General features: G+C 38.5%; 1 protein-coding gene across 3 annotated transcripts in view; it reads left to right on the plus strand.

Moving 5' to 3' along the window:
- The window catches only part of PPP2R5C (protein phosphatase 2 regulatory subunit B'gamma), an 81090-nt gene that overhangs the window by 13540 nt on the left and 39570 nt on the right, over window positions 1–27980 (plus strand). For 2 of the 3 annotated variants that reach the window (XM_035327951.1, XM_035327950.1), the window contains exon 4: window positions 3819–3978. In XM_035327951.1, coding sequence (XP_035183842.1) covers window positions 3819–3978 — 160 coding nt within the window. Of the gene's footprint in view, window positions 1–3818; window positions 3979–16647; window positions 16914–27980 lie in introns of those variants that run through there. The other variant, XM_035327952.1, reaches the window with a different exon arrangement.

Here is a 27980-nt window from a genome sequence, read left to right on the forward strand (position 1 = left end):
CCCTCTGCTCAGCACTGGTGAGACCACACCTGGGGTGCTGTGCCCAGTTCTGGGCCTCTGGTACAAAAGACCTTGGCACACTGCAGAGAGTGCAAGAGGAGGCCACCAAGATGCTAAAGAGACTGGAGCACCTCTCCTGTGAGGGAAGGCTGAGGGAGAAGAGGAGGCTCGGCAGGGATCTTATCCACATCTATAAAGACCTTGGGAGGGTGTGAAGAGGATGGAGACAGGTGGTGCCCAGTGCCAGGACAAGACCCAGGGAGCACAAACCAGAGCACAAGAGGCTCTGTCTCAATATCAGGAAGCACTTCTGTGCTGTGTGGGTGACTGAGCAGTGGCACAAAGAGGTGGTGCAGTCTCCCTCTTTGGAGACCTCCAAAAGCCCCATTGACGAGGTCCCGTGCAGCCTGCTCTTGAAGAGTAGGTGGCCCTTCTTGAGCAGGGGCTGGGCCCAGTGGCCTCCACAGGGCCCTGCCAACCTCAGCCATTCTGAGACCCTGTGACTGAAGGGAAGAAAGGATGCAAGGGCTATCATGAACTCTCACTACTGGCAAGAAATTTCCTTCTTGTCACCTTCTATCTGCATCTCTTGGATTCATGTTAAGGAGGAGCATAAGTTCTGTATTTTCGATTCTTAAAAGCAGGACATAAATGTCAGAATCACTCTGATCCTGGTAGTGTTAATGTTCATCAGAATAGGTAAAATCTAAAACTAAATTCATCAGAAAGTCTGGAGGTTGTTTTTTGATTAAAGCAGCATCCTCAGTCTGATATTTTTGGAGTATTTTGTACACATTTTTAACTTTTTCAGCCACTTCTAGAACTGAATGTGTTTCTGACTATCTAAACGTTTGGGTAGGAGGGAGCTGTTTGTCAGAACGAGGGTAAGAATAGGTATTTCCTATTCTAGTCACTGGAAGAGAACAGATAAAAGCGTATCAGTAGTTTGACCATTCTGCTGTCAAAGAAGCGGAGTTCTCTGATGTAGCATGATGTCAGTTGATTTTTCTCAGGAGTTGTGGTTTTCTGAAGTAGTTTATCAGAAGAGCTTGGCTCTTCACTCTGAGCTTACGAGGTCTGTATCTTTGTAAAAAGTGAGGTATGTTAACTTGAAGTCTTTAGCAAATGAATACGCAGGGCCATTAGTCTGAGTTTTTCCTCTTAACTTCTTCAGGTGCCCTTCTCTCTAGCTACGTGCCATTTCTGGGGACGAGGTCTGTCCTGACAGCTTCATTGTGCCGTTCGCTAGTGTCAGTTACGGCTGTGCAGTGTGGTATTCAAATAACCAAGAGCTGTAAGATATTTTGGCAGCTCGCTGGGACGTGCTGGCTGGGTGACTGGACTGTGACTGAAATAAGGGATGGTCAGGGCTGGTGGCGGAAGGAAGGGCCACCAGCTGGTGGCTGGACTGCCCAGGGATTCAGGGCTAGAGTTGTGCTGGGTCGTCACTGCTAGGTGGGAAGTTGCCATAGGAACAAAAATGCTTTCTTTCAACGTTTCTATTTAGAAGGGTTACCAATCCTAATCTTAAATAACCGCTTTTAGCTAATTTTAGATTGTATCTGCAATTCAGAGTACTTGTTTCCCTGAGGTGTGTGTTACCTTGGCATTCCAGAGCATGTACATGTGTGCAGGCACACAAGCACTTGCTAATTGAAAATTGAGAATTTGTTTGGGAATAGAGGAAACAGGAAGGTGACTTTTCCTGTTTCAAGTAATGAACAAAAAACAGGTGGTAGTGGATGACATCCAGTTCAAAAAAACAGCACCGAACTCCAGCACAGTATTGGAAGTATAGAAACCTATACAGTAATAGTGTTTATAATACATCAAAATTAGTTTTTCTTACTTAATGCATGGTAAATCATTGCTTCCTAATTTTGTAGTGATATTTTTCTTTCTGCTTAGCTGCTTCATAATTTTGATTTGTTTTTTAACTGAGTTAATGGGTAGAACCTACCTCACAGATCATTTGTATTTCAGCAGAAAGTTTAAGTGTTGAATTTGAGATTAAAAAGAAAAATAGTCAAAAATGCAAGGTAATAGGTATCACTTGTAAGTGCTTTTAACTCTCCAATGCATGCTACTTTTATGAAAATTTAGTATATTTTTGGTAACTTAAGATGTGTAGGGGTCAATGTATTGTCTCTTCCCCTTATTTCTTCTGTAAGGCTGAAAGCATTTTTGCTCTTAATAGTAAATTTGCAGAATGGGAATCTTAAATATGTTTAATGAAATCTAACTGTTGCTTTCAGTCATATTTTCAGTACATTAAGTACTGTGTGTATAATTAAATAGAATCGTTAATCTATTCTTGAAGTACGTACACTTCTCTGCCAGTTAGAGCATTTGCTGCTAGAACAAGCTTTGCATGAAATGACTGTCTTAAATTTATCTACCTTTAGAGGCTCTAAATGGTTATGTAGGGTAACATTTTCATGTGTACTGAATGTGTACACTCACAGGCCATATGGAAATTGCTAATTGAATAAGCTATTCTGGAAATCCTCTTTAGAACACGAAGACAAGTCATTTCTGTTCTTTTAGCTGTATCCCCATGAAAATGTTTTTGGTGTTAGCTCATGCAGGAATGAACTGTTGCTTTCGTATCTATTATATGTAAGAAAACTCTAATTAAATCAATTCAAACTGCAGAAATAGTAGCATTACATCCTGATTTCCATCCTGAATCCCATTTCCATCCAATTTCTTTCTCCTATTTCTTATCTATGGGCACTTACTGAAAAGGAGGCTGTGGTCTCTTCCTGTAAGAGAAAAGCATCAAGGTATATTTTCAGATATATGCTTCAGTGTAAAATAGCTTGCAAATTTGAAAAGTTTCTACAGCAATTTCAGATCCTGTAAAAAGAATTGCAATGCTTGCAGTACAATTTCCCACTCAACTGTTTTATATTCTTGGTGTAGGTCACTCCTAGATGTTTTATGAGTCTTGTAAAGAACCTTGTGAAATCATTCATATTTAAAAACAGTTAACTATTGCCTACTTTAAACCTGCTTTCCTACTTCAAAAAAAAAAAAAAAAAAAAAAGTAATGAGGATAACAGCATCACAAGTTCTGACAGGCTTTTGTTAATGATGCGTTTTATTCAGTTTGAGTGAGAGCACTGAGTGTAGTCTGGGGAATAGAGTGAACTGGGGACCATTTTTCTGATTCTGTTATTTAATTTATCCAGAAGTACAGTGACAATCTGGTAAGGAATATTACAATAAAAGCAACCTGCTGTGAATAGGCAGTAAACTGCTACATGTACACTTCAGAAGCTGCTGAAGCTTCCTAAATGCTCAATCTGCTACAATAAGACAGCTCATTCCTTTAACTCTTATTATATCAAAGCCTGAATACCCTAGCTAAGGTCAGGACTCTGACAGTGAGGCATAGTACAAACAGGCAATGTTCACCTGCTGTAAACAAACAAGTTCCTGATCACTTCAAAGCTCAGGTTAGATAGACAAATACGTTGAAGATTTGGGCTTCGCATGCAAATGGTGGGAAAAGCTGAGGATCTGCATTGTTGGAAAACTTCTTTTTGGTTGGCGGGTAACTTTGAATACATGGGCTAGTTACTGCATGTAACAGGATGATCTATTTCTGTACCATAACACTCACATAGATGGAAATACTCATCGAAAAGAGTGAACAAAAGAATAAATAACTATATACTCAGAGGATGATGAGTAGAACATCTTGATTAAAAGGTTATTTTGCTTAATTTAATTCCTGTAACAACAAAAAAAAATCTTTAAAGATTCTCTGTAAGTTCAACTACAATTAACTTTTTTCATTTCTTTTTAAACAGGTGTCAAATAAAAAATCAAACAGCACTCCTCCCCCAGCTCAGCTATCTAAAATCAAAGTACCAGCACCACAGACAGTACTGAAAAAGGAAAAGCGGCAGAGTTCTTCAAGGTTTAATGTTAGCAATAACAGGGAGCTTCAAAAACTGCCAGCTTTAAAAGGTATGTCTTTCTAAATGTAAATGACTCTTGTGGGGGATCTTGAGCATGAGACAGAGAAGGATCTCAACTATCATACTTCTTTTATCTGAAAAACATATGTTATATATTAAATATTAACATATGCAAACTTGCACACACTTGCATATGCAAACACATGGTCTTTTTTTTATTTCGTTCCTTATACGAGGACATCCAGTCTGTTGTCTTCTTGGCAGTCAGTATAGGAAATATCCAAGTCTTTTCAACCCAGAAAGGTTTATGTGAAAGTAAACTCAATCATCTTGCATAAAAGCAGGATATTTGGGCTTTTTGCAAAACATTAGTCATCTGTCCTCAGTGTGGCATTCTCAAACGCTACTTTGTTTGCTTGTACTAAGATAGCTCTTGGCATTGAGAGAAGATCTGGTCTGTTGCTGTTTATTGGTTTGGTTCTCCAGAGCATAGAGTTAGACTTACTTCCAGAGTTAAATGAAGTCATGTCTTTTTGGTGACATCAAGTTTTTTTCCTTTGCCAGTTTTAAGGCTTAATGATTGTTTAAAATGATATTTTTGTCTGTGATGAAAAGACAACAACTGATCTCTTCTTTCACTGGTGTGGTGTTTATCATCTTTGTTTTAGCTGTTGACCATGTTGTGTTATGTTAGTACATGTTAGCATATTGTGTTTATGGTACCTTGCAGTGTCAGGGCAGAATTTTCCAGGTCTGGTAGATGTGCTGATCTGTCAAGGATGAACAATTGATTTGCCCTGAAAATTTATTTAATGCTGTTTCGAAGTGTGATGCATATTGCTTTCCAGTGTTCAAAGTTGGCAGTGAAACTCTAATAAATTTCTGAAATGTTGAGTAGTACAGTTGTAGGCAATGTGAAAATGTCAAGGGATAAGACTTTTTTCCTCCAGTAATTACTCTCTTGCTTGTCATGCATTAGTGTTCGTGGAAAATAAGGAACCCAGTTTCCCAGCCCCTGTGAACTGTACTGCTCTTCATGCAGACAAAATTAGGCTGCAACATTCTTCTCATCATACAGATGCTGTTTTTACAAAAAGAATATGAAATATCATCAGTTCATCATGGTAGTATGGTAGTCTATATGTGAGGCTTGAAATTTTTCAAGACCTCAATCTATTTTAAGAAATAGCATTTATATTCACTAATTATTTTTCAATAAGAATATTTATAATATATGACAGATTGTGAATAGTATGTCATCTCTTAAACTAACGTAGCAGGTTGATGCGCATACGTGGATGTCACATCCAGGGTGTGACATGAGCAAATGATGCTTTCTAAAAAGTTATGTGTACAGCCTTATTGAGTAGCATACCCCTTTGAACAAAGACTCAGCTGCAAAGAAAAATACCCATTACTGGTTCTAGAACCTCCATTCTGTTCATTTTTAAGCATTGTGTTTCTGGTAGTGCCTAGGACTGCCAGTTCAGGGAGACTAGAAGTGAGCATTCAATTAAAAGTGGAGTGGATCGTGAGTTGGAATGAGAAAAATGAGTGCAGATGGGTGAGGGGCAATGTAGTCCATCTTACAATAACCTTGTAATGGTGGGGTGAATGGAGAGAACTTAGTGGAATGTCTCATTGTTGGTATTATCACCAAGTACCAGGGAGAGTTGGTAGTGGAGTTTTAGATTTGTTTCTACCTTGGCTCTGTTGCAGTTTAAACTAATAAACGGATGGCAGAAGAGTGCCTGCTTGGAATTCAATAATAGTAATAATCTTAGGAACTGTCTAAGGTGTGTTCTAATGTTTTTGAAGCAACATACCTAGATGTCAAGAAATGATAGAAATATTATTTGTCTTTCAGACTGTGATCACTTCCCTGTACTCAGGTGAAAGGAAAGAAGAGATCTTGAGCTTATCTCTGGTGGATGTCTCATGATGCTGCATGTGTGTCCCCAGGCTGTCGAGAGTCAAACTCTGTTATGAAACACTAGTGCAATTGCTGATCTAGTGATATATAATAATTACTACCTTTACTAATAAAGCTATGTCCGGTCTCTTGGATCATAGCAGGTGCCTGTATAATTGCTGTTCCCACTACACGTGCTCACTCATGACTAGGATTCCTAAAGTTTCTTTTTGGACAGCTAAGTGTTTAATATCTGTGTCTGGATGGGAGTTAAAGCAGACTGGCAGGCTGTAATTTAAAGAGACTGAGAGGATTAAGGTCGGTTTGACTTGAGTGATGAGCTGGGAAGAATGTAGCATTGTTTTGGCTTAGCTGTGTTTAACCAGCTTTCAAACTCTTGTTACTCCTAAGGAGTAGCTCTATACCTGTGGCTACAGAAACCAGGAAACCTTTCTTCCATGTGTGATAGGCCAAGAAATGTACATCTTCATGGATGGTGTGTTGAGTACTGCGTGGTGTGAGGCACTACATGCAAGATGTGTTTTAAACGCAGTGTATGGAGCCATCTTCACGGACTCAAAATTCTATGTTAGCCTTGTGAAAGCTGGCAAGTGGTAGACTCTAAATGGCCTGTAGTATCCCAGAGGTAGCCACTATTTTTTGTGTCAGTGGCTTTTTGTAAATGTTTCTTATATGGGAAAAACACTTTGCCTGTTAATCTAAAATAGTCTCAATTCTTGGGCTTCAGTTGTGCTGCTAATTTTGTGTTGGGTGTTGCATGAAAGTGCTTCTGGAAATACCAGCCTGCCTGCACTGTTAACTGCTATTAGTGCAGTGTGATTTGTATTCATTGGAGCAGATCACGATTAACATTGTGAACCCTCAGTTTATTCAGGAAATGGAGGAGCTGGATAGCTTTGATAACGCAAAAAGAATAGGAAATAAATTGTGAGTTAAGAGGCTCTAAGAATAGAAATAAACATATAAATTCTGAGAAGTGTATGATGCTATTGCTTTACGGAGCACAAAGATGTGTATTAGCAAAGTTGCAAGCCAGCGAAGCTCCCTGCTGCACAGTGCAATGCAACCTGACTTGGTTCAGGAAGAACAGGCAGCTTGTATATATACCACAGAAGGACCCCTGGTGAGCTGCTCCCAGGACTGTGATCTAAGTGGTCAAATATTGTGAGAAGATCTTGCCAATTTTCACCAAAATGGAAAAACTCTGTACCAATGGCCTTGTGTTATGTTACTTTGAGCTCATCTGTTTTTCCTTGTTAGCTAAAATTTGTAGTATAGATACTTGTTACAGAAAGTTGATTTTGCTTTCAGCTATTCATTGGGGAAAAAGAAAAAACTATAGGTCTAAAGATTTTTTTTGTTATAATTTGAAAACTTCCTGATTAATGCTTTGGTTATACCAAGTATAAATAATTAAGGGTGTTTCAGCTTTCAGAAACTTACCGGTTTCTTTATTTTTGCTCTCTTAAGAAAACAGCATGTTGTAATTCAGGATGTATTGAAGTTGTTAACAAATTTAGAATGTGTTTTGGGAGAGACAAACAGCCTAAGTGTTCAGTATGAATGTTTAATAAATGTATAAAAAAAAAAAAAAGTACTTATATGTATCTGACCACTGACACATGGAAGTAGTTTGTGTTCTTTGCAACTGCCCCTTTAGACTTTAAGGAAGAAACTGGAATTCATTGTTATGCTATGGATAATTTCTCCATGGTTAATTAGCAAATAATTCTAGAGTGTCTGTGATTTAGTTTGCCATGTGCTGGTATTTACACTGCTTATTTCTGGTGAAGCTGATGGGTCAGTGGGTCATCTTCACTTCAGCTCTGTAATGTAGGTTACCTCTATGAACTTCTGACACCCTGGTGTAATTACATTATACCAGAAAAAGCTCTGGAGCTTGCATGTGTGATACAGATGTGCTAATCACCTAGCTATGTTAATTTAGTTTTGAGGGGAAACAATAATAATTGACATTAAAGAGAAACTTTTGAATAGAATCTAGAGATGCTATAAATCGCATACTTGTTGCTTACATGCTCGATGGCTGCAATAACACATTTTCACTTCCGTTCTTATGGGGAATGGTTAGTGTCCAAAGGCCATTATTCAGATGTCTTTGTAAAATGTTAAACAGTGATCTGGTTTAATGCTGTGGGAAGGGAAAGATAACTTCTTACTTACCTTTTTTTTAACTTTGGCTTGAAGTAATTGCATTTACTTCCAAATCCAGCTTTTTTCCTCTTAAGTGTTTTCTTCAGGAAAATATTCTCAGACAAACATTTGTAGGGCGTAGCTTATTATCTGAATTATTAGGAGATGGTCAGATTTAATCCTGTTTGAATTTTCTATGCAAAGATTTTTGCAAGCATATTTTTACAATTAAGGTGCTTTTCCTCTCTGATTTTTACTGAGATCATATTTGGCCCTCACTAAATGAGTAGTGTGCCACTGTTAGCATCTGCTGGACTGCATCAGTGAGGTGCTGTTCTGATGGACTTGCTGAGTAATTTGTAAAGAACAAAAAATAACAAAAAACAGGCCAGCCATCAATGTGGCATTTCATAAACAGTTACCAGTTAACCTAAATGTTACCATATTTTCACTGCTGTGCAAGGTTATTAATACAGAAAAGTAAAATTTAAGGTTAATGATTCAAAAATGTACGATATTAAGTACTCATAAGACTTCATAGTTTTAGAAATACTTGCATTACAGGTGGACAGGTTTTTCACCATTCTAGTCTTGTTACTTAATTATTTCTGAGATGTTCCCCTGTACATTATGTACATTCAGTTTATACGCTACAAGGGATTTTGACAGCACAGACAGGTGAGCATACTTGTATTTGTACATGTTACTTTTGTAAGGATGTGCTGATTTTAGTAAACTGTGTAAACATGATGTGTTTAGAAAACTTGTATAAAATGGTGAGATGGTGAGGCTTTTTTTTAATTGTTTGGTTTGAATCCTACAATACTCAAAAGAAAGTTGCAAGAGAATTGAATACAATATTCAGGATGCCCTGACTGGGATAAAATACTTCATACGCTGTCAAATACAGTTGTGTCACAAATCCAGCTTTAACCTTCAAGGAGTATTCATTAAAAGATGATATTCTCTGTCAGTTCTAAAATACTAATAATTTTATTAAAAAAATTTAGTGCTCCTGGATACTCCAAAGTGTTGAAAAATTTCCCCATGAGCATGTGTTAGCCGTGCATACGTAGATTTGGAAATAATTCAAAAATACGCTATTTTTGTAGCATGTCTGTGTGGTTGTCTTAAAGCTGGGTGGAAATCTGCTTTATAGCCTCATAGAGGACTCCCATGATAATAGTGTCATAGTTTTGTCTGTGAGTTCGGCGTTGTTGTTTTCTTTTCTACATGAGGGTGAACATTGTTTTACGTAATCTTAAAGATGGCAATTGCAATTCATCTTTTATTCTCAAATGCAGATCCCAATTTTTGTACAGAATTACTACTTTCCTTTTGGGGTTGGATTTCTGATCTTGGAAAATGGGGATGCAATTTTCTTATAAAGGTGTGTGTGTTTATATGTGTATATATATAAAGGTAGGAAGAAATGAGCTGTGTTGATAGACGTGGAAGTTTAGACTAACTCTTGAGTGCTGAGCAGTGTAGAATATGCAACATTGCTGCTTTGGTGTAGCATAACTACATGATATGATTAATAGATTTTTGGTATTCTGTTGTTGAATGTCGTGCTGTGTGTGTTGATTAATGCTGTATTTGACATTTTGGTGAAGATGTCTTTCTGATTCAGTGGTTTGGTGAAATCAGACTCTAAGTCAAAACTTTGTTTTATAAAAAAGTGGGGAAGCAATGACCATGACTGGTCATAAGGGTGCCGTTTTTTTCTGAGCACGTTTCATGTAGAGTGTGTGGTTTCTCTTTTTTTTTTTTTTCTCTAACCAGAGACTTTTAGAGGTATGCCAAATTCTGTGCCTGTTTTGTGCAAGGAGAGAACTTGAGGATGGTGTCTCAACTTGTCTGCCTGTGATACAGAACTCTGATAGAGAGACAAGTGTTATTAAAGCTTTCCTAATGCTTTTAAGTCATAAGTGGATGTCTAGGAGATAGCTCTGTTTTCATTCTCTATACAATATTAAAATCTGATGAATCAAGATTGCAGAAGTGATTCCATTTTAAGATTCTAAGACTTTAAATATTTTTAAAAAAATAAAATAAAAATTGGGCCTAATATTCATTGATCAAACCATCGTACCCACGAGGAAGAAGTGAGTTTCTGAAGAATGGAAGACCACTGTGTGTTTCTGGTCAACACAGAGAGCAGATAGCTAGGCAAAACTCAGATCAAGGTAAATTAAAAAGCAAACGAAGTATTGACCTCTGTGCTACAGGGAAATTCAACCACATACGCTGGTAACTTCCCCAAACTCTCATCTGGATATGTTCAAACTAAGTGTGGAGTTCTTGTTTAAAACTGCCACCTATTTCCGTGATACAAAAGAGGCTGGGTATCCATAATTTACCTGAATTTATGGGAACCATAGAGATAAAGGACCATTTTAAGGCTTTGAGGAGTGTTTTTCTTATGAGCTGTTGAGACTGGAAGTCTCAATGTTTAATGCTGCTTCTGTCACAGAAACCTCCTCCCAGTTGTAAACCAGAATGGAGGTGCAGTATTTCAGCCATTCCGGTTTAATTGCACTTCTTGTGTGTATTCATAGTGAATAAAGAATTTTGTCCAGCTGCAAGGTGGTAGCATCGCTGTTTAGCTAAAAGTATGTTATGCAAAGTGAGGTGGTAGATTTAACAAGATAATGCTACTATAAAAGGTAATTTGCCCTGAGACGTAATGCATGTAAAAGGCAAAACACTGAGGCCAAACAAATTCATTCTCATGCAAAACATCGATGAATACAGTTCTGTGAAACAGATGATGCTTTTCTCTGTTGTACATGAACTACATTGGGCTAACTCGGTATGCTAAGTGCTATTCTTCTGGTCCTGGCTGTGTTCATGCTATTATAGTATTTTTGGCAGTCTAATTTTCTATTGAATTTACTGAAACAAAAAGCCTGTAAAGCAAAGCACTGCAGAAGGTCCTACATCAGTGTGTTTAGTTGTCAGTGAATGTGTTTATTGTATCATGTGAAAGAGCTGTGGAGGCTTTCTTTGCCACCTTCATTTAGTAACTTTGTATGTCTAGAAGACTTATTGAAACAAATGTGAGTGGTAAACACAGAAATTTTGTACAGCAAAAGCTGGCAGTTGTTTAGTGCTCATACAGGAAAGTACGCTATCAAATCAGTAAATATTTTAATATTTAATGATTATGAAAGCGTTAATCTTAAAGTATTTAGCAATTATCCAGTATTAATTATGTTGTAACATTTTAAAGACAAATGTTACCTTGTGAGTAAATAAATATACCCAAAAAAGGGGTTACAAAGAGAGAGAAATACTTTGCTTGAGTGTTTTTTTCGTTAGCTAGCTTTACATGAAATCACAGGCTTGGATTAATGAGCCATTTTTCATTTCAACTGCCCTATCAAACACCTACTCATTAGTCAGCAGCTGAAAGTGTTAGAAGAATGCTCTACATCTGTCACTGGCAGCTTTTCCTACCAAACTTGTTTCCACTGAAGCCTGGCTAGCATCCATAAAAATGGAAAATAAGACAATACCATATTTTAAATCCTGTTTTTTAACCTGTATGTTCAGAGTTTAGATCTCTTTAAATGTTTTTTATTATGCTTGTATTTACAAAAACGAACATTTTTTGTTGCACAGGTTTTCATTGTAATGATACCTTTACAGTGAAACATTTTTTTCACTGCGCTAAACTTCTCATTTCTTAAGACCTCTACTAATCAAACATTGTGTTCAATATTTATGCGTTTAATTGCATCTGCTCAATAACTAGCATGGCTTCAAGGTTTTACTCTTAAATGTAATTTTCTAGGTGTCATTTACTTCTTGAGAATGGCTTGCGATCTGTGTAATAAGACCACATACAGGAGTGAGTTTGGTATGTTAGGTTTTAAACAAGGCTTGGTTAAAATAGTGTCAGTTCTTGAAAAGAGTCTCTGTTATCTACTCTGGGAAGTATATTTTTGCACTAAATTCTATTTTTAAAACAGTTCTTTTAAGGTAACTAATGAATTTTTGTGTTGTACAGCTTTCCAAACTCAGATATCTAGTATTTTTTCCCCTCTTGAAAAATCTTTTGAGTATACAGTATTGGCTGAAGTAAAACTTGGCACTGAGTCTGTGTGCACTACAGTGACCATGCAAATACAAGGAGATCCAGACAGAGACAAATTCAGCCATGGGCAGATGTTTGCCAATTCCACTTTTAATCAATTTTTTCCTGTACTCTAGTAAGCAAACATTTTTAGGTTTTCAACATTGAAGATAGAGTACTGTATTTCTCTATGCTTCAGTCTTAGGAGCTCTTCAAGGAAGCCAAATGATAATTCACACTTGTTTTATTTATCCAAGTGTTGTTTTTTTAATATTTTTTTTTTGATAGCTGGTTATTAAGATGGTTTTTACTGCCTCTGTTCCCATGAGAAGAACATTTCCTCTTGCCTGTCCTTTGGAATCAAGTCAGAGCCTTGTATGAGTCCAGTATCCTTCCTATTGCTATGGCTTCTCTTCCAGACTGTGTAGTACCTAATGTGTTTTCCTCCCCTAAAAGTGTTACTGTCCTCGAGTAACATTCTGAACTCATTGTTCATGGTAGTGATGAGACTTTACTGTATCTTTGTCATTTGTGAGAATGTGGTTTGTTTATTTGTTTTTTTTTTTTTTTTTTTCTTAAAGGGAAGAAAATTGGGGGGGCGGAGGGGAATTAAGTTGGTCCTACCAATAAAGCCTGGATGTGTTTATTCCCATCTCTATTCTGTATGGCTGTCTGGTGAGCCAGATAATAGTACTGACATGGCTCATCCCAACCTGTTTCTTTCTCATTTTAACTCTGCTCTGTTCCCTAATCTGGTTCAGCCATGCAGCTGCAAGAGCTCAAAGGTACGTGGCTGCAGACGGTTAGGCACATGTGGATTAGGAGAGGTGGGATTGCAGCAGCAGCCCAGGAAGACTTAGTTCAGTTTTGACTCCCGTGAAAGTCTAACCTAACAGAAAAGCATCTTGACAGTAAAGTAAGTAGCTTTCTGTTGGTTTAATGGACTCAGCCTTCGCAGCTGTGGGTCTGAAACAGATGGGAATGCAGGAAGAGGACGCAAGCAGTCTGCAACTAGACTGGCTTAGGTTGCTGAGGAATTGCACCTTCAATATTCATGGAATGTTAGTTACCTTGGAGTCTGGGCTAAATAATATTTTCCCCTCCTCAATCTAAAAGCTCAAACTCCATGCTTATTCTGAGTGGTAGACAGCTTTGTTTAAGATAACTTAATGGAAATAACCAAAATTAGGTGAATTTCTGTCCTCTGTGTTGTTGGTTCTGTCACTAGTAGTTAGAACATTAACTAGTTCAGAACATAAATAAAGGCAAGCTTTGCACAGGTGATTTTTTTTTTTCTGGTGTTTTATTTTGTCTGTTTATTTTTACATCACAATCTAAATGGACTGCTTGTTTTGAAGGAAATGCCACATAGCCTCTCGGTATAAAGATAATTCACCAGCTGTCCTGCTGGATCCTAAATGTAACAATTAAATCCTGAGAACTTGATAGGATTTTTCTTCATTCCTATTGTCAGGAGGTTTGAAGTGAAAAGCAGGTTCAGAGGAAATGTGTAATAGCTACAGTTTTGCTATGCTGTCAATATATTTTTTCATTAATTTGTGAAGTTCAGCTGCCATTTTTAGTATTAATGTTTTTTGATTCTTTTGCAATGAAAGTATATTCATAAATTTGTTCAAATAATCTCGTCCTCCCACTGATAATCATTAATGCTATTCCATTTGTGCTAACCTTCTTTTCCTTCCCATTAAAAAATCAATTCCTAATTCAGTTTTCTTTGCAGATATTTTTACCAATGAAGTTGCTCAAATTAATTCAAATTAAATATTTTCTTTTGGTGGCAAATCAAATGTTATAAGGCTGAAGAAAAGAGCAGCTATACAGAACTCCTGAGCTGAATGTACCTCTTAGTCTGTGTAAATGGTAAGAAGATACCAGATTTTGATAATGAGCAAATGGTCTTGTAAAGGTTGAAGTTCTCCAGCTCCCCTAGCACCCTGCAAGAAGCACAACAGGGATATACGGCATTGTAGCTGTTTGAGCAAGTTTCATGATAATTTAGTAAGTACTAGCTTTAGATGGAAGAGTCCTGCAAACAGGAAGAAATGTGAACAGGATATGGGTATTTCACAAGAGAAAACTTAGTTGAACGTGATCTAGTGCTCTGCCAGTACTACTGCTAGCGCTGCACATTTATCACTTACTCTCTTTAGAACAATGTAGGGGGTTGACTTACTGAACTGTTACAGAAATTTTTGCAAATGAACCTCCCAACTATTCAAGCCATGCTTATGGATAAAGTAGGAAATGGCACTGTAACTAAGGTAACATTCCCTTTTTGCTCTGTTGTGTTCAGTACAGAAGATAATAAATTGTGTACCATTGTACCAGCAGTCTTCATATCCACTCTTGTATTTGCAGGGAGTTTCAAACAGAAGCAGCAGCTACCATTAAAGCAAAGATGTGAGTAGAGAGGAGGAGATACAGCAGCTCTCTTTTAAAGACATGTTTACCAGATAAACTGGAACTTTTAAACACAATTTTTTCCTTCATCATACTGAGGCTTATCATTGTAGAACAGCCTAATTGTACTTTAGATGTGAAAGAGAAACAGAATTTGCTCATAAAATTCCATGTGTGAAAATACTGAGCTTTTTTTTTCTTCATGGTTTTATTTTAAATCCTGGTTTTGTTAACGACATATCTCTCTGGTAGCCTTTGTTTTATAAGATTAAAGCTTCATATCTAGGGTATACCCAAGGGATATAGAAATAGAAAAACTAACTCTTTTAAGAATACACCTCCCTTGGTTTTGCCTAGACTAGAAGGACAAGTGATCTGAATCTCTGCAGCATTAGAGAAAGGTTTAAGAATGTATCAGAAGTTCATGTATTCTTTGCTGCACTCAAAAGCAGGATCAAGTGCATTTATATCACTCATTATGTTTGTCTCTTTTTAAACTGGAGAGAAAGTTTGCAGTCTTATTTTGTTTCACTACACGTATTGTGAGAGACTTTCATTTAATGTCTAACTTAAATTCCTCCTACATCAAGGAAGATTACTACAGTGACTGCAGAAAAACTAATTCCATCTCCATAATTACTTTTTTAAAACACTTGGATACTCTGTCTAGACCTCTTCATCACCAACTCCACCCCTCCCCCCCAAAAAAAGCACCTGGATCATATTTTAATTGAGCCTGTTTCTAGATTGATGAGAGAGCCTAAAGGAGACCAGGTTTGCATTGTTCCTAAAATGATACATCCATGAGTTACCACTTTAAATCAGGCCCAGTCATCAGTGAGTAAATCCAATTGATTTCTTCATGTATCAAGTGGTTAATATTCCTCTTATATATCCCAATTAGTATTTTCCCTTCTTCTGATTTAATAATGCTCAGTACAGCTCTAACTCACCTTTGACAATTTATTATTGTAGGGCAATACAATTTTTGCAGCCAGGTAAGCATATGCCTAAACATTTTTGTTCCAAATTTTCGTAAGCACATTATGTAACTGTCTCTTCTTTTGGATGTAGTTCTCTTTTGAGCAGATATCAGTTAGGAAAATGTTGTAGATCAGGTAATTTAAATACTGAAAGGTGGTGTACTGGTGCAAATAGTATTTGTGGAGAAGCACCAATCTGGAGATGGTACAAATACAATATTGCTTACGTCTCTGAACATCACTCCCAGAGGTGCAGTATCTAGGAGACAAAACGGTCCTTCAAATAACACTTTGTAAAAATACATGCTCAAATCCCCGGCGATAAAGAAAATGTCACTTCCAGTGTTTTGTTGCAAATACCTTAAGGAAAAAAATTTATATTTTTTAATATATTTTATATATTAACACAAGAAAGTAGTATAAATTTTTATCAGGATTACACAGTGAAATTGTTTTTGTGTGACCATGTTCTGGTTCTTAGTGATGCGATACTTCAGTTTTAAATATTTTTTTGAATTACTTACAAATATTGAACTTCCATGGGTTTTGCAATATCACAGTTTGACAATGTTTAGTTAGACTTCAGATAGGTCAATCTCTGGAATAGAAGAGACAATGAAATAAGCATGTAATGAGCGATTGCATTCAGGAGCTGAAAAATTTGGTGACAGTGGTCTATAACAGACTCATGCTAGCAACCATTTCTGAAGCACTTCATGGGAAAGCTTGTAGAGCCTGATATTAAAAAAGCACTGCTAATAACAAGTGAAAAGCATTTATCTTAGTGGGAGCCACCTTCTAAGATGGCTTGTGGAAGCCAAAGCCGTTGGAGACACTGCTCTCAATGCAGTATTTTTCCACTGTGGAGTTGACCTCCAGTGTGGCAATTCTTGGCAGAAACTCTCAACTTTTTCCCCTAAAAGGGGGGGAGGAGGAGGGGCAAAATACCCAATACACCGTCTTAACAGGCGTTTAGCCCCTGTTAGCGGGGGGGGGGAGAAGAGCAGAGCGCCATGGCCCAACCGGGCTCCGAGGGGCCCCCAGGCCCGGTGCCTGAGGCGCGGGCCCGGCGCGGCCGCCCCGGCCGCCTCCCATTCGCGTCTCGCCCGGTGTCATTTTAAGTTGCGGCCCTCAGCCAATGGGGCCGCTGCCGCCCGCTGACATCACCCGGCAGCCAGTTCCCTCCAGCTGCACAGCGCCTCAGTTTCTGCCTTTTTTTTTTTTTAATAAAAAAAAATAATAATAATAAAAAGACCTAAAATGGAGGCCGGTTTCTCGCCGTAAGCAGCGGGCTGCCTCCCCCGGCGCAGCCCCGATGTTGACATGTAACCGGGCCGGCGGCAGGATGGTGGTGGTGGACGCGGCCGGTCCCAACGGGCCCTTCCAGCCCCTGGCCCTGCTGCACATCAGAGGTGAGCAGCGAGGATTTTGCTCTTCGCCCTCTCGCATCCCCCCTCGGTTGATGCCGAGGGATGCGAAGTCAGAGAGGTGCCGCGAGGGGCCGGGGGAGCCGAGCTGGATGCGCGTCCCCAGCTCCGCCGGGGAAAGGACCCCCGGGCCTGGTGGCTGGGGAGGGGGAGCGGTGACACTCGGGGAGAGCAGCCTTGGTGCAGCCAGAAGGCATTGCCGAGGAGATGCGGTTCAGCGCTAACAAGCGAGCTCTTATGTGCCTGGTGGCTTGCGCAGCCTTCGCTCTTAGCTTTCTGCACAGAAACGTGTTCTCTTGGATCTGTAGAATTGCTGCACTGCAAGCCTACACATTACGTAGTCCCTTAGGAAAATGCATTTTCTCCTGACTCTTATTTTAGATAATATTGAGGTGTGCGTCTTGTTCTGTATTCTTGTGGTTAGTGGAATTTTTACATGGCTGTGTGTTTCTTTGTGTTTTTACGTACCCATAAACAAGCTTCGTAACCAATCAAAGCATTTATTTTTTTTAACGTCTTCCTCAAGCTGGCTTTGTTTTAGAACTTTTTAGGAAAGCAGAGCATTTATTAGATGGGATCAGCACAGCTTGAACAATGGCACTTATATGCAAGAAACACAGCTGATACTGTTCTTGATTACCTTTTCCTTCTGGCTTTCCCTGGCATAGGCTAGCTGTTAGTACTGAAAACATTTTTTTTTTAATGAATATTCAATTTGCTACAAATATTTTGCTTTGAAAGTGTTGTGTGTTTTTTTAATAAACAAAATGCACAGAAACCTGTTCCTCTAAGCAGTAGCAGTTGTCTTCATATATTAAGAGATCATGATTTCTCTTTATCTCTACAAGAGCCTTACCCTTCTTTGTCTGAAGTGAGACTAGATGTATTCTAGAAGACTCTAATTTTGGTCTGTGAGTGGGGGGGGGAAATGTGGTAAAATTCCCTGGAGTTAGAATAAGGGCTTTGCTTGTTGTCAAGGGAATATAAATGCGACTGCCTGAACTGTAGACAGGCCTTCACTCTTCGGTCTGTGCAAATCACCTTAATTTCCTGATTTGTGCTTCATTTTGGAAGGGTAGAAGCCCCATCTTTTAAAGGCACAAGTGAATTTTAGAAAAAAACAAAGGTTGGAGGCAGAACTATGAAGTCTTATAATGATGAACTGCAATAATCCTTTGTCTTAATATGATAAAAGGGTTCATGTCAGTGATTCTATTATCCCTGTTGTTGCTCAAATCAAATACGTAATTGTGGAAGCTCATTTTAAGAAACTTCTGAAATTTACTTTTGTAAACGCTAAATTTTTGGTGCATAGGATAATATACTAACAAGACTGAGGTTAAGGGTTGTGTTGTTAGGTTTGTGTTTCTTGTTGTTTTGTTTTTTTTTTATTAATGAAGAGAGTCAACTTTCTTGTAAGAAATTAAGGAAGATATGGGGGATTACTTTGCATTTTTCAGATGGTAGGAAATTATATGGGTGTCTGGTATTATAGCCCAGAGGAGTCTCTTCAGAGGTGAGGGGGAGCAGGGAAGAGAATGCATCTCTTCCATCCATCCATACTAGTTCATTGTTTTGTATGCACCTCATCTCACTAGCTGCTCTAATTCAACCAGTACTGATTTGCCCCCAGAATGAATCTTAACAGAGCTATATATTTAAAATGAATAGGAGTTAAAGTGAGCTGATAACTCTGAAGCCTAATGACAAAGGTTTACAGTTCTAATCCATGAAGCTTTTACAGTTGTCCTTTTCCATCATCTGTTGAAGCATGGGTTGAATTTTCTAGTAGAAGTGCTCCTCTTTGCAGCTGAAAGTGATAAAGTTTTAATTTAAAAAAAGGCTGGTAGTATCTTCTCCACTAAAAAGTAGATTTGCGTTAGGATAATTTTCATATAGTGTTTAAAAGTTTGAGATTGTGTATTGTATGTTCTTTTACACTTACATTGGAGAGTAGAATACTCTGTTGGGCCCTAATCTTATTTGGGGCAAGTGGGGAAAAAGGAGGGGGGATTTTTGTAGAGCAGACTATCAGGAATTACTTGAAAATAAAAATTACAATCTTGCTTTTAAAATTAGTTCTAATACATTTTCTATACCTGGATCACAAGGAGTATGTAAAGTTTGCAGAATTAAAAAGAAGTCTGGTCTGGCAAGAGGTGGAAGCTTGCTCCTCTTCTTCCTCCCCCTCCTGAACTGCAGACAGCTTTATTGTCTGGGTGACTTGTAGCTTTGCCAAAGCACCACAATTGGGAAAATAGATGCAGGTGTTTTTAAAAAGTGATGTTCAGAGCCTTGTGAATAGGAAATAAGGGTGTCAACATCTTTTTGTCTACTGTTGCTGTCTCTGGAGGAACAATGGGGATTTGTAGGACAGGAGGTGTTAGGGCCCTGAGTACCCCAGCTGGTGCTCAAAATCAGCTCTTGAGTCATGCTGCCATGAAGAGAGCTGTGAGAAGTCTTGTTGGGGTTCCCCCTTCACTCAGGAGCTGTCTTCAGACTCAGGCCCTTGGCTTTGGTCACTGCCTCATTGAGGCTGCAACCATGGCTTGGGCGGTGTGCCTTGCCTTTCGGGGTCCTGATGTGTTGACCACCTGGCTTGGCCTGCGTCTTCGCTTGCGGACTTGCTCCACAACCACTGGACTGTCGGCTGACCCTGATCACTGTCACTAGATCTGCTCCCCTTTTCTGGTTTGGGTACAGTGAGACTCTGCCCTTTGTCACAATTATAGACTGCTGGCAGTTGTCCAAGACCAATGTGTAGAAATCAGATCCGCAGAAGATGACTTTGGACCCATTGCTGGAAAACACCAAGCACCAGAAGAGCCCAGTCCACGGTGAACACAAGTGGCATGCAGCCATTAGTGTGTTATCTGCTTGTGCGGACAGCACTGGCTCAGGAAGAGTGTTTGGCTACTGGGGTAGTGAGCCCTTGGTCATTCCACCCACACCAGGCTTTCCAGGAGGCCCAAGTCATGCTGCTGCTGCTGCATTGATTGTCCTAGAATACAGAGCACATAATGGTCTGCTCAAGGGCTTGGCTTTAGTGATCACAGTGAACTGAAAGCTTACCTTGCAAGCTTAAAGAGAATCAGTTTCAATTTGAGTAGCTGTTATGGCTACAAAGTAGCTGTTGTGGTTTGTGGTCCTCAGTAGAGGGTTGTGTGTGTGCAGTTGGCTGTGAAACGAGCAAAGATGGAGTAGGTGAAGCAAATGGAGAGTTCCTGTAGGATCCTTGTGTGGAGGTCACTAGCTATGAAAGTGACATAAGAACAGCAGAGAAGAGGGTCATTTAAGTATTGCAAACGTAAGGTTTTTACCGCAAAGGGGGAAGCAGAGCAGGATGGTTTTTCAAGATGCTTCTCTCTCCTTATGGAGCCCTTCTGGCAGTGAAACCCCTAGGGTGACTGGAGTGCACTCAGGGCCCTGATCCAAGTAACTGAGATGAGGCCTGGGGGAAGGAATCAAGACCTTCTGATTTCCATCTCAGTGCTTCAAGCAAAGAAAGCTGCTGTAAAAGCAGCATGGATTACAACAAACTCTTAACATTGTCACTAGGCTTCAGTTACCAGTTCGTGTTTACTGTGGTGAGTTGTCTTGCAGGAAGCTGTAGCTTTAGGACAGAGTGCAGTTAGAAAATGATCCTGATTCTTTGTGTTGGCAGATCATAAATGTTCACTTGGGCGGGGGTACACTTTTCATTAGGAATGCAGTTGACTGCTGTTAGCCTGAAAACCAGTGTTTTCATGTAGCCAAGACATTGATATTCAGATATTTGAATAAAATATTGGTGGAACTCTGCTCTGGTCTACATTGCCAGAATTAACAGAGCCTAGAAGTTAGTTTAGCAGCCTAGTTGCCTAGTGAAATTGGTAATACTGTCTGTTCATGCTTTTCCAAAATGATTTTCAAGATACTTCGCAAGACGTGGTGAAAGTTGTGTGGGAAGGAGGATGAGAATGCCCTGATCCTGTGTCAGCTCCCACCGGTGCTTCCTGTAGGCCATGACCTGTTTCAAATACCTTATTGTCTGTTGTCCTCTGCCTTCCAGAGCAGCAAAATTTTTTGATGCTCAACTTCGTAATTTAACTTAATTTGGATTTTGTGAAAGTTTGTGGGGTTGGTTTTTTGAAAATGTAGGGTAGTGGTAACTGCCTGTTCTTGTCATGTGCTTCCTGTAATCCTGAGCAAGGGATCCTGGAAGGCAGTTTGTATTTCATCTCCACATAATGCTCTTCTACAGGGTATGACTAAAAATGGCAGTGGGAACATTCTTGTGATGTATATATGTCTGAGGATCTGGGTAGAAATTCACATTCTTAAAAAAGCTTGGTAAAAGCTGATGGTTCTGTTGGGTTGGGTACCAACACAGCATCAAGCACCTCGCGATGCTGATTTCTCTGAGCTTGGGCCACCTTAGGTAACCTTTCAGCTCCAGATCAAATCATCATAAACTAATGCCAGGTTCTTGAAGAAACCAAGTGCTCTCTAGCTATTTCAAGCTGCATTTCCATTTTGTATTTTCATACTTGATTATGAAAGGTCAAGTCCCTTTGACAATGAGCAAACAGAAGGAGCAGCTTTTAAGTGAGCTACATGATGCATTTAAACCTGAAGTACGTGATTTTTCTTAAAGGAGAAAAGCCTGCTCAGTGCTTTCATTTTATAAAGAACCCAATGTGTTTCTTTTTCTTGAAAAATAATTGACTTGTAGGTATTTCTGTTTAATAGTACTTGCTGAAAATCACGAAGGCTTTTACTTCACGGGATTTTTTTTCTGAGTTTAAAAAAAAAATCAATTTTTTAATTAATTAAATGGAAGTGGAGGCCAAAGCTCACACTTCAGCAGTAATGCAGACCAAATTCAGCATGCAGAGCAGCAGCCATTAATCTGACAATGCACAAAAGGAGGCTGAGAACTGGGTTTGCTGGCCCGAGGAAGGAAAGGCTAAGGGGAGATGTTTTCTTCGGCTGATGGGAGGGTGTGGAGAACAGAGCCAGACACTTCTCAGAAGTCCACAGTGCCTAAAGAGAGATGACTGATACAAGCTGCAATGCAAGAAATTGCAACTGAATGCAAGGAGAACAAATTTTAACTCTGAAAGTGTTTAAACATGGGAACAAGATTCCAAAAGGGGCTGTGAAATCTCTGCTTGGAGATGCTGGAAACTTGAGTGGGCAACATGAGCAGCTCTCCCTACGTAGTTCACCTTGCTTTGAGCGGGGGATTAGACCAGCAGAAATGAGGCAGTCACTTCTGATAAATTACACTATGATCCTGCAGTTCTTTGTTTCATGTTGGGCAAAAAATGACTGCCCTTTCTATCGCTTAAAAAAATAATTTTAATCTACTTCTTAAAATTCAAAGAGCAATATTCTATATTTCTGGTTGGTGTTTTTTCCCCTTTTGGTTACTAAAGTAGACTTTTTAATGCGTGTAGTGCCAAAATGCCTATTAGTACTTTTACGTCTGTGGTAACCCTGAAGTTTGTGTACTACTTTCATGAAAACTGTTACAATGTTTTAAATGATTCGCACTGTTTTTTGTGAACTGTTAAAGATAGGGTAACTGGAGCTGCATGCAGTTTTAAAAATATTGGCACACAAAAACAATGTTTTGTTACTCTCTTAATGCTCTTTTTGCAGCTCAGCAGTAGTCAAAAATGGTTTGGCAGGTATGTGTTTTTAGAGAACATCCATAACTAAGATACCTTTGAGTAAGCTAGAACTCATAAATGTATGCAGTCAGCTGGTTCACCCACATTTCTTCACATTTATCCACTTTTGGAAATATGTAATAAATTGAATTCATTTGCTCAGTACTGTGAAATCTTTCTGTAGCTCTTTTTAACAGGCTTTAACGTGACAATGAATATTCCATTAACAAAATGTGTGACCTCACTATTAATCTGTGTTGTTTATGAAAATGTTGAACAGGGTAACTTCTACCACAGATCCTCACAACACGTTTTTTTGTAATCTTCCTGCATTATAAAAGCATTGTTAAAAGCTTTTTTAAAAAAATCCTGAGATAACTGTCACTTACGTAATAATCCTTTCCAACAACTTGATAAATCTCAAGCATAATTTCCTTTACATGTGATCACTTTTTTTATTAATGCTTTATTAGTCTGAAACTGGGCTCTATTGATTATGAAGGCATATGTAGAAATCTCAATGTCACCTTTCATGCTGTTTTTTCTGGTGTTGTTGTATCCTGCTGTGGGAAATGAAAGTGTTCTATTCCCACTGTATTTCTTGCGCAATGGTAATTTTAACCTCCGTACACATCTTGCATTTTCCATACAAGTAGGTATTTTTAAGGATGATAAATGAACTTAACTGGTTTAAGCATGCATGTTTGCTTGACCATTAATTTACTTTAATCTTTCAACACACTTAAATGTAGTAAACATTTAAGGTACAGTGAGTCTTTGTCAGTGATGAGTAGGATCTTCCTGAGAAGGAAGTTGCAGAGAGTAAACCCCATGATCACTTTCTTCAGAGATGTTCCCACCACATTAATGAACCATGCTAATTCACTTTCAGATTATTTAAAATATAAATATACAGCTACTTCTGAAATTGTGGGCATGCTTTTAGCTTGTGAAAATATTCCTGTGCCTTCAAAACTTTCTTCCCACCTTCTAATCCAGTTAATGGGACTTCCCATGGTCAGCATGCATTTTCTGTTCTGTTTGTGGATTGTAGTTCTTGGTTTTGCATGAAATGGATGGACCTTAGCTGAGGTTTAAAGGAGATGAAATTGCTTGTTCTTCCCCATCAGAGCAAACTGAAATTTGATAATCTGGAGGTGGGAGCACTGGCTGCTTGTTCGAAGGTTTTTACCTGTGCCTTCTTACTGAGCCACCCAGACTGTTGATGTTCAGCCTGACTCCTCTTGCCAAAATTGCTAAAATTTTCCTGTATCCTCATAGCAAATACTTGGCCAGTGCTGCTCTATAGCTTTGCTTAACCACTTGTACATGGAATTGTTAGCTTTGAAACCCTCTACCATTCTTTCTGAACCTGGTGCTTCAAAAAGGAAACGACCACCTTCCTCAGGAACAAGCAGCATCTCTGTTCTTAATGGACTTAGATCTCATATCTGTAGGATTGTGAAATGTATATGTAAGAAGTTCATCAGTTAGTATTAGGTAATTATCTGAATTATCCCAGCACTGTTATTTCATACAAATGACTGTTACAGTATTATTGCCTAAGGATGGTTTTGCTGGATTTTTAGAAGGACATTCAGACGTAGCTACAGTACATAGCCAGACACAGACTGATGTGGTTTTTTGTTTTGTTTTTAACTGGTATTTCTTGAAGCAACTCGGGGAAGATTTTTAATACTTGACCAAGAGCACATTTAAAGGAGGCTGCATATTTATTGCACCTGCTCGGTTTAACGTGTTACTGCTTTTACTCTCTGTATTCTGTACTTCTGTCATTCCTCCTACTGCACTTTTTAATCTTTGTCTAGATCTTCTGGCAAAATGAAGTGTGTATGTATAAATTCAGCTCCTGGAAACAATGAGGATGTTAAGTGTTCACACTGCCTTTAAAATCTCAAAGGGTTCAACTGTAAAAAGTCTTGGGAGAGGACTTTTTGTTGAGCTAAAAATTCCTTTAAATTAGAGGAAGGTAGTCATCTGGAATTTTTAAGTTGTATTTATTGAGTCATACTGTAATGGTATTCCCTTCAAAGGAAGCAAAATTGTATAAACATAAATGCATATCGTCCTCAATTCTTACTTATACATCTAAATTCTTCTGTTTGGTGATATTTTGCTATGACATACATTTTAAGATTAAAATCCACCATGGTTTCCAAGGAAAATTTCTATCCCCATATCTGTTAAAGGCTTTTAATAATAAATTGTAACTTCTGTAGAGTCAGCTAATTCTCCATCAAATACTGCTAGTTACTGAAACCATTGTAAAGCATGTAGATTAACTGGGTACCAGCAATATTTTTCATTTATAGGTACAGGAGTATTTACATCTATGCAAACAAGATGTTCCTCTGCTGGTAATGGCTTTTATGTTCTAACCTTCATGCCTGGCCTAAACCACCTATATGAATCAAAGTGCAATCTTCTCAGGAAACAGAGCCTGTGCTTGGCTTCTGTCCACGTGTTTAAAAATGACACAGCTGAGATAAATGATGCTCTGAATGCAAATGAATGCATGACATTTTAAAGCCAAATCTGCACGTGTTTTATTGAATTCCACTTAATGTGCATACAGGTTGTGCAACCCCATTTCTGCTATAATTTGCCAGTTAAGTTTCCTTTTTCAAAGGCAGTTAAATTAGGGGCGGGGGGCTGCCTCTGAACTGTTACCAGTAATGGTGGAAGTGACAGTTTTATGTCAGGCTTCAATTTTCTTAATTGCTCTTGTGACTGATACGTGTCTGAATTTTATGAAGTAAACATTTTCCTTATAAGTTCTTTAAAGAACAGACGAAATATGAAACCAAAAGATGTAAAAAGTAAGTCCAAAGAAATCACTTATTTTGGACTTCTCCAGTTACTTGTAGCAGGCTGCTACTTGAAAACTTTTCTCTTTGGATCAATTTTATGGAAGTTCTTTAATTTGCATTTTAGGATTTGCCAACTGTGTTTTTTTCTTTGTTTTTTTTTTTACAAAACCTCTAGAACCAAATTTTCATACTGCTTTTGTATTTGAAGTCAAAGCATAACAATGTCAGTGCTCTTTCAAAGGTGTTCTGTTTTCATTCACATATTGGAAAGAAAACTTGACCAAAATGATCAAAGCTTGAAATCTCATAAACAGGTTAAGGAAGAACTGTTATCTGTTCTTTGAGGTATAATACATTTTTCTTCAAAGATATACTCCAAATGAACTTTAATTAGACTAGAATGTTTTTTTCCAACCTCTTCCCAGAACACTATTTTATCTTTTGCTTCTGTTAGCATATAATCTTCTACATAAAATATCTCAAAATCCCAAATCTGATGCAGAGGTGGGTGTTTTTTGGATTGGTTGGTTTTTGAGGACTGCCTATTGAAGTTATTTGCGTGGCATGAGAAGTTTGGTTTTGTTCCTGTCCCAGTAGGAAATTAATATCTTGCTGACCTTTGAATCAGAGTAAACACATGCTCTCCAAAGTAAAATTTTGAGCATGGACTTGACTGCCTAATTCTTCTCGCTCCCTCTGATTGGAAACCGAGCGTTCATTAATGTAGCTTAAGGGATAATGAATGCTAAAGCTTATTTTAAATATAAGAAATTAAAATCAAGCGTTTTTATTGTTTATTAAGTCTTCTGTTTAAGAAGAAGATAGTAACTAAAAATAGCCTTAATACATATTTTGGGAATCTGCTGGAAGTTAAGTGGTGTTTATAAATATGACCAGGATTTCTGGACATGCAGTAGTGGGTCAGCCTAGGGTTCGTAGCTAAGAAAGCCAAGCAATATGTGCCTTTTGTTGGAGGCTCCGATTTGAATGTGTTACATAAAGAAATGGTCCACTCTTTCTGCTGTGGGAGCGGGGTGGAAGTTTGGTGCACGTTATCAGCAGAACATCAGCCTTTCTGGCAGTGAAGCAATGTACTCCTTTTGGGATGCTGTTGCTAGTAGGTACAAGCTCTGTTCTGACCAGAATCCCTTTGTGTGACTGAAGACGAGTCTGACCAGTGCCGAAAGACATCTGTTTGAAGCAAATACCATATTTATCTGAAAACACGTACATGAGGGGAAATAGCATTGGAATATGCAGTGATGATTTGTGAATTGAATTAAATGGAAAATTGTGAAGCACATCATTCCTGCCATAATGTATGCCTCTATATATTTTGGTTTTAATCTCTATCTTTAATCTTAATGCATAATAATGTCGAAAGTGTGCATTTCAATACCAGTCAATACTATGGTCTTGTTATATGAGTCAAAACTTCCCTTGCTGAAACATGAATTTTATTTCCCAGCGGGGAACTGCTACTAATTGTTGTTAGTATTTGAAGTAATGGTTCTTAGCACTTGACATGGCGAGCATTGGCTGCTAAACAGGTTACTGACCTAGCTCTAAGGTTACTTCTCCTCCCCCAGGCATTATTGCTGTCATGTTGACCACTTCTTTTACCTGAGTTGCATTGCACAAGGTTTCTAAATTTCATAGGCATATGGAACTATTGAAATGTTGCTTATGCTACCAGTGAGGAAGGCTACGTACTGAATTGAAAAGTAGGATTTTTGAGGAGTATACGTGGGGTGGTAATTGCTGTTCATTGAGAGTTCAGTCAGAACCTCAGTCTGCATCCAGGCGCAGTTACCTTCACTGGTAGAGCCTTTCCTATTAATAGAAAAACACTTATTCCAGATCCTACTTCTAATTTTGAAAATAATTGAGAATTCAGCTGATGTAGTGTTGTCATCAAGGAAAAATTATAGGAGTGTTTGGTTAATTTAAAAATAAATGTTAGCTTCAGTGAGTGCATGCAGCTGTGCCTGTGGTACAATTTAAAGAACTCTTGCCTGAGGGATTGTGTGTTTAGTTTGGGTTGCATTAGGACGTGAAACACTTAGGGTTTCTTTCTATGGTTTAACCATAGAAAACCATGGTTCTGTTTTATTCATGCTTTCTAATCTATCACGTCATCTCTTTCCAAGTCAACACTTGACCCAGTGTTCTTCAATGAAATCTTATGATATCTGTTAATAATTATTCTAGATCTCACCATTAAGCTTATGTATTTTACAGTTCCAAAGTGTCTAACAGAAAACAAGCAGTAACCCACAGGATTTAGCACATGTAACAGAGCAAGGAGAGGAACAACCTTGCTGATAGGCTCTTCAGGAAGTAACCAAGGTACTTTATACATATTTTGGTGGTTGGTTTTGCGCTGGATTCTGTTTCACACAGATGTGTGACAGCTAATACAGTTGGCAAGTTGCTCAATCTTGAGTGGTATCTGGCTAGAGTTACAGGTTGGTATATGGAGCTTTGGTGTGTTTAAGGAAGCTGCACTTCTGCTACTTCTGCTTGTAGTAGATGGCTAGGCATGATGAGCTTAGATTTATTTC

This window comes from Oxyura jamaicensis, chromosome 5 (assembly GCF_011077185.1).
Source record: "Oxyura jamaicensis isolate SHBP4307 breed ruddy duck chromosome 5, BPBGC_Ojam_1.0, whole genome shotgun sequence".
Taxonomy (NCBI): Eukaryota; Metazoa; Chordata; class Aves; order Anseriformes; family Anatidae; genus Oxyura; species Oxyura jamaicensis.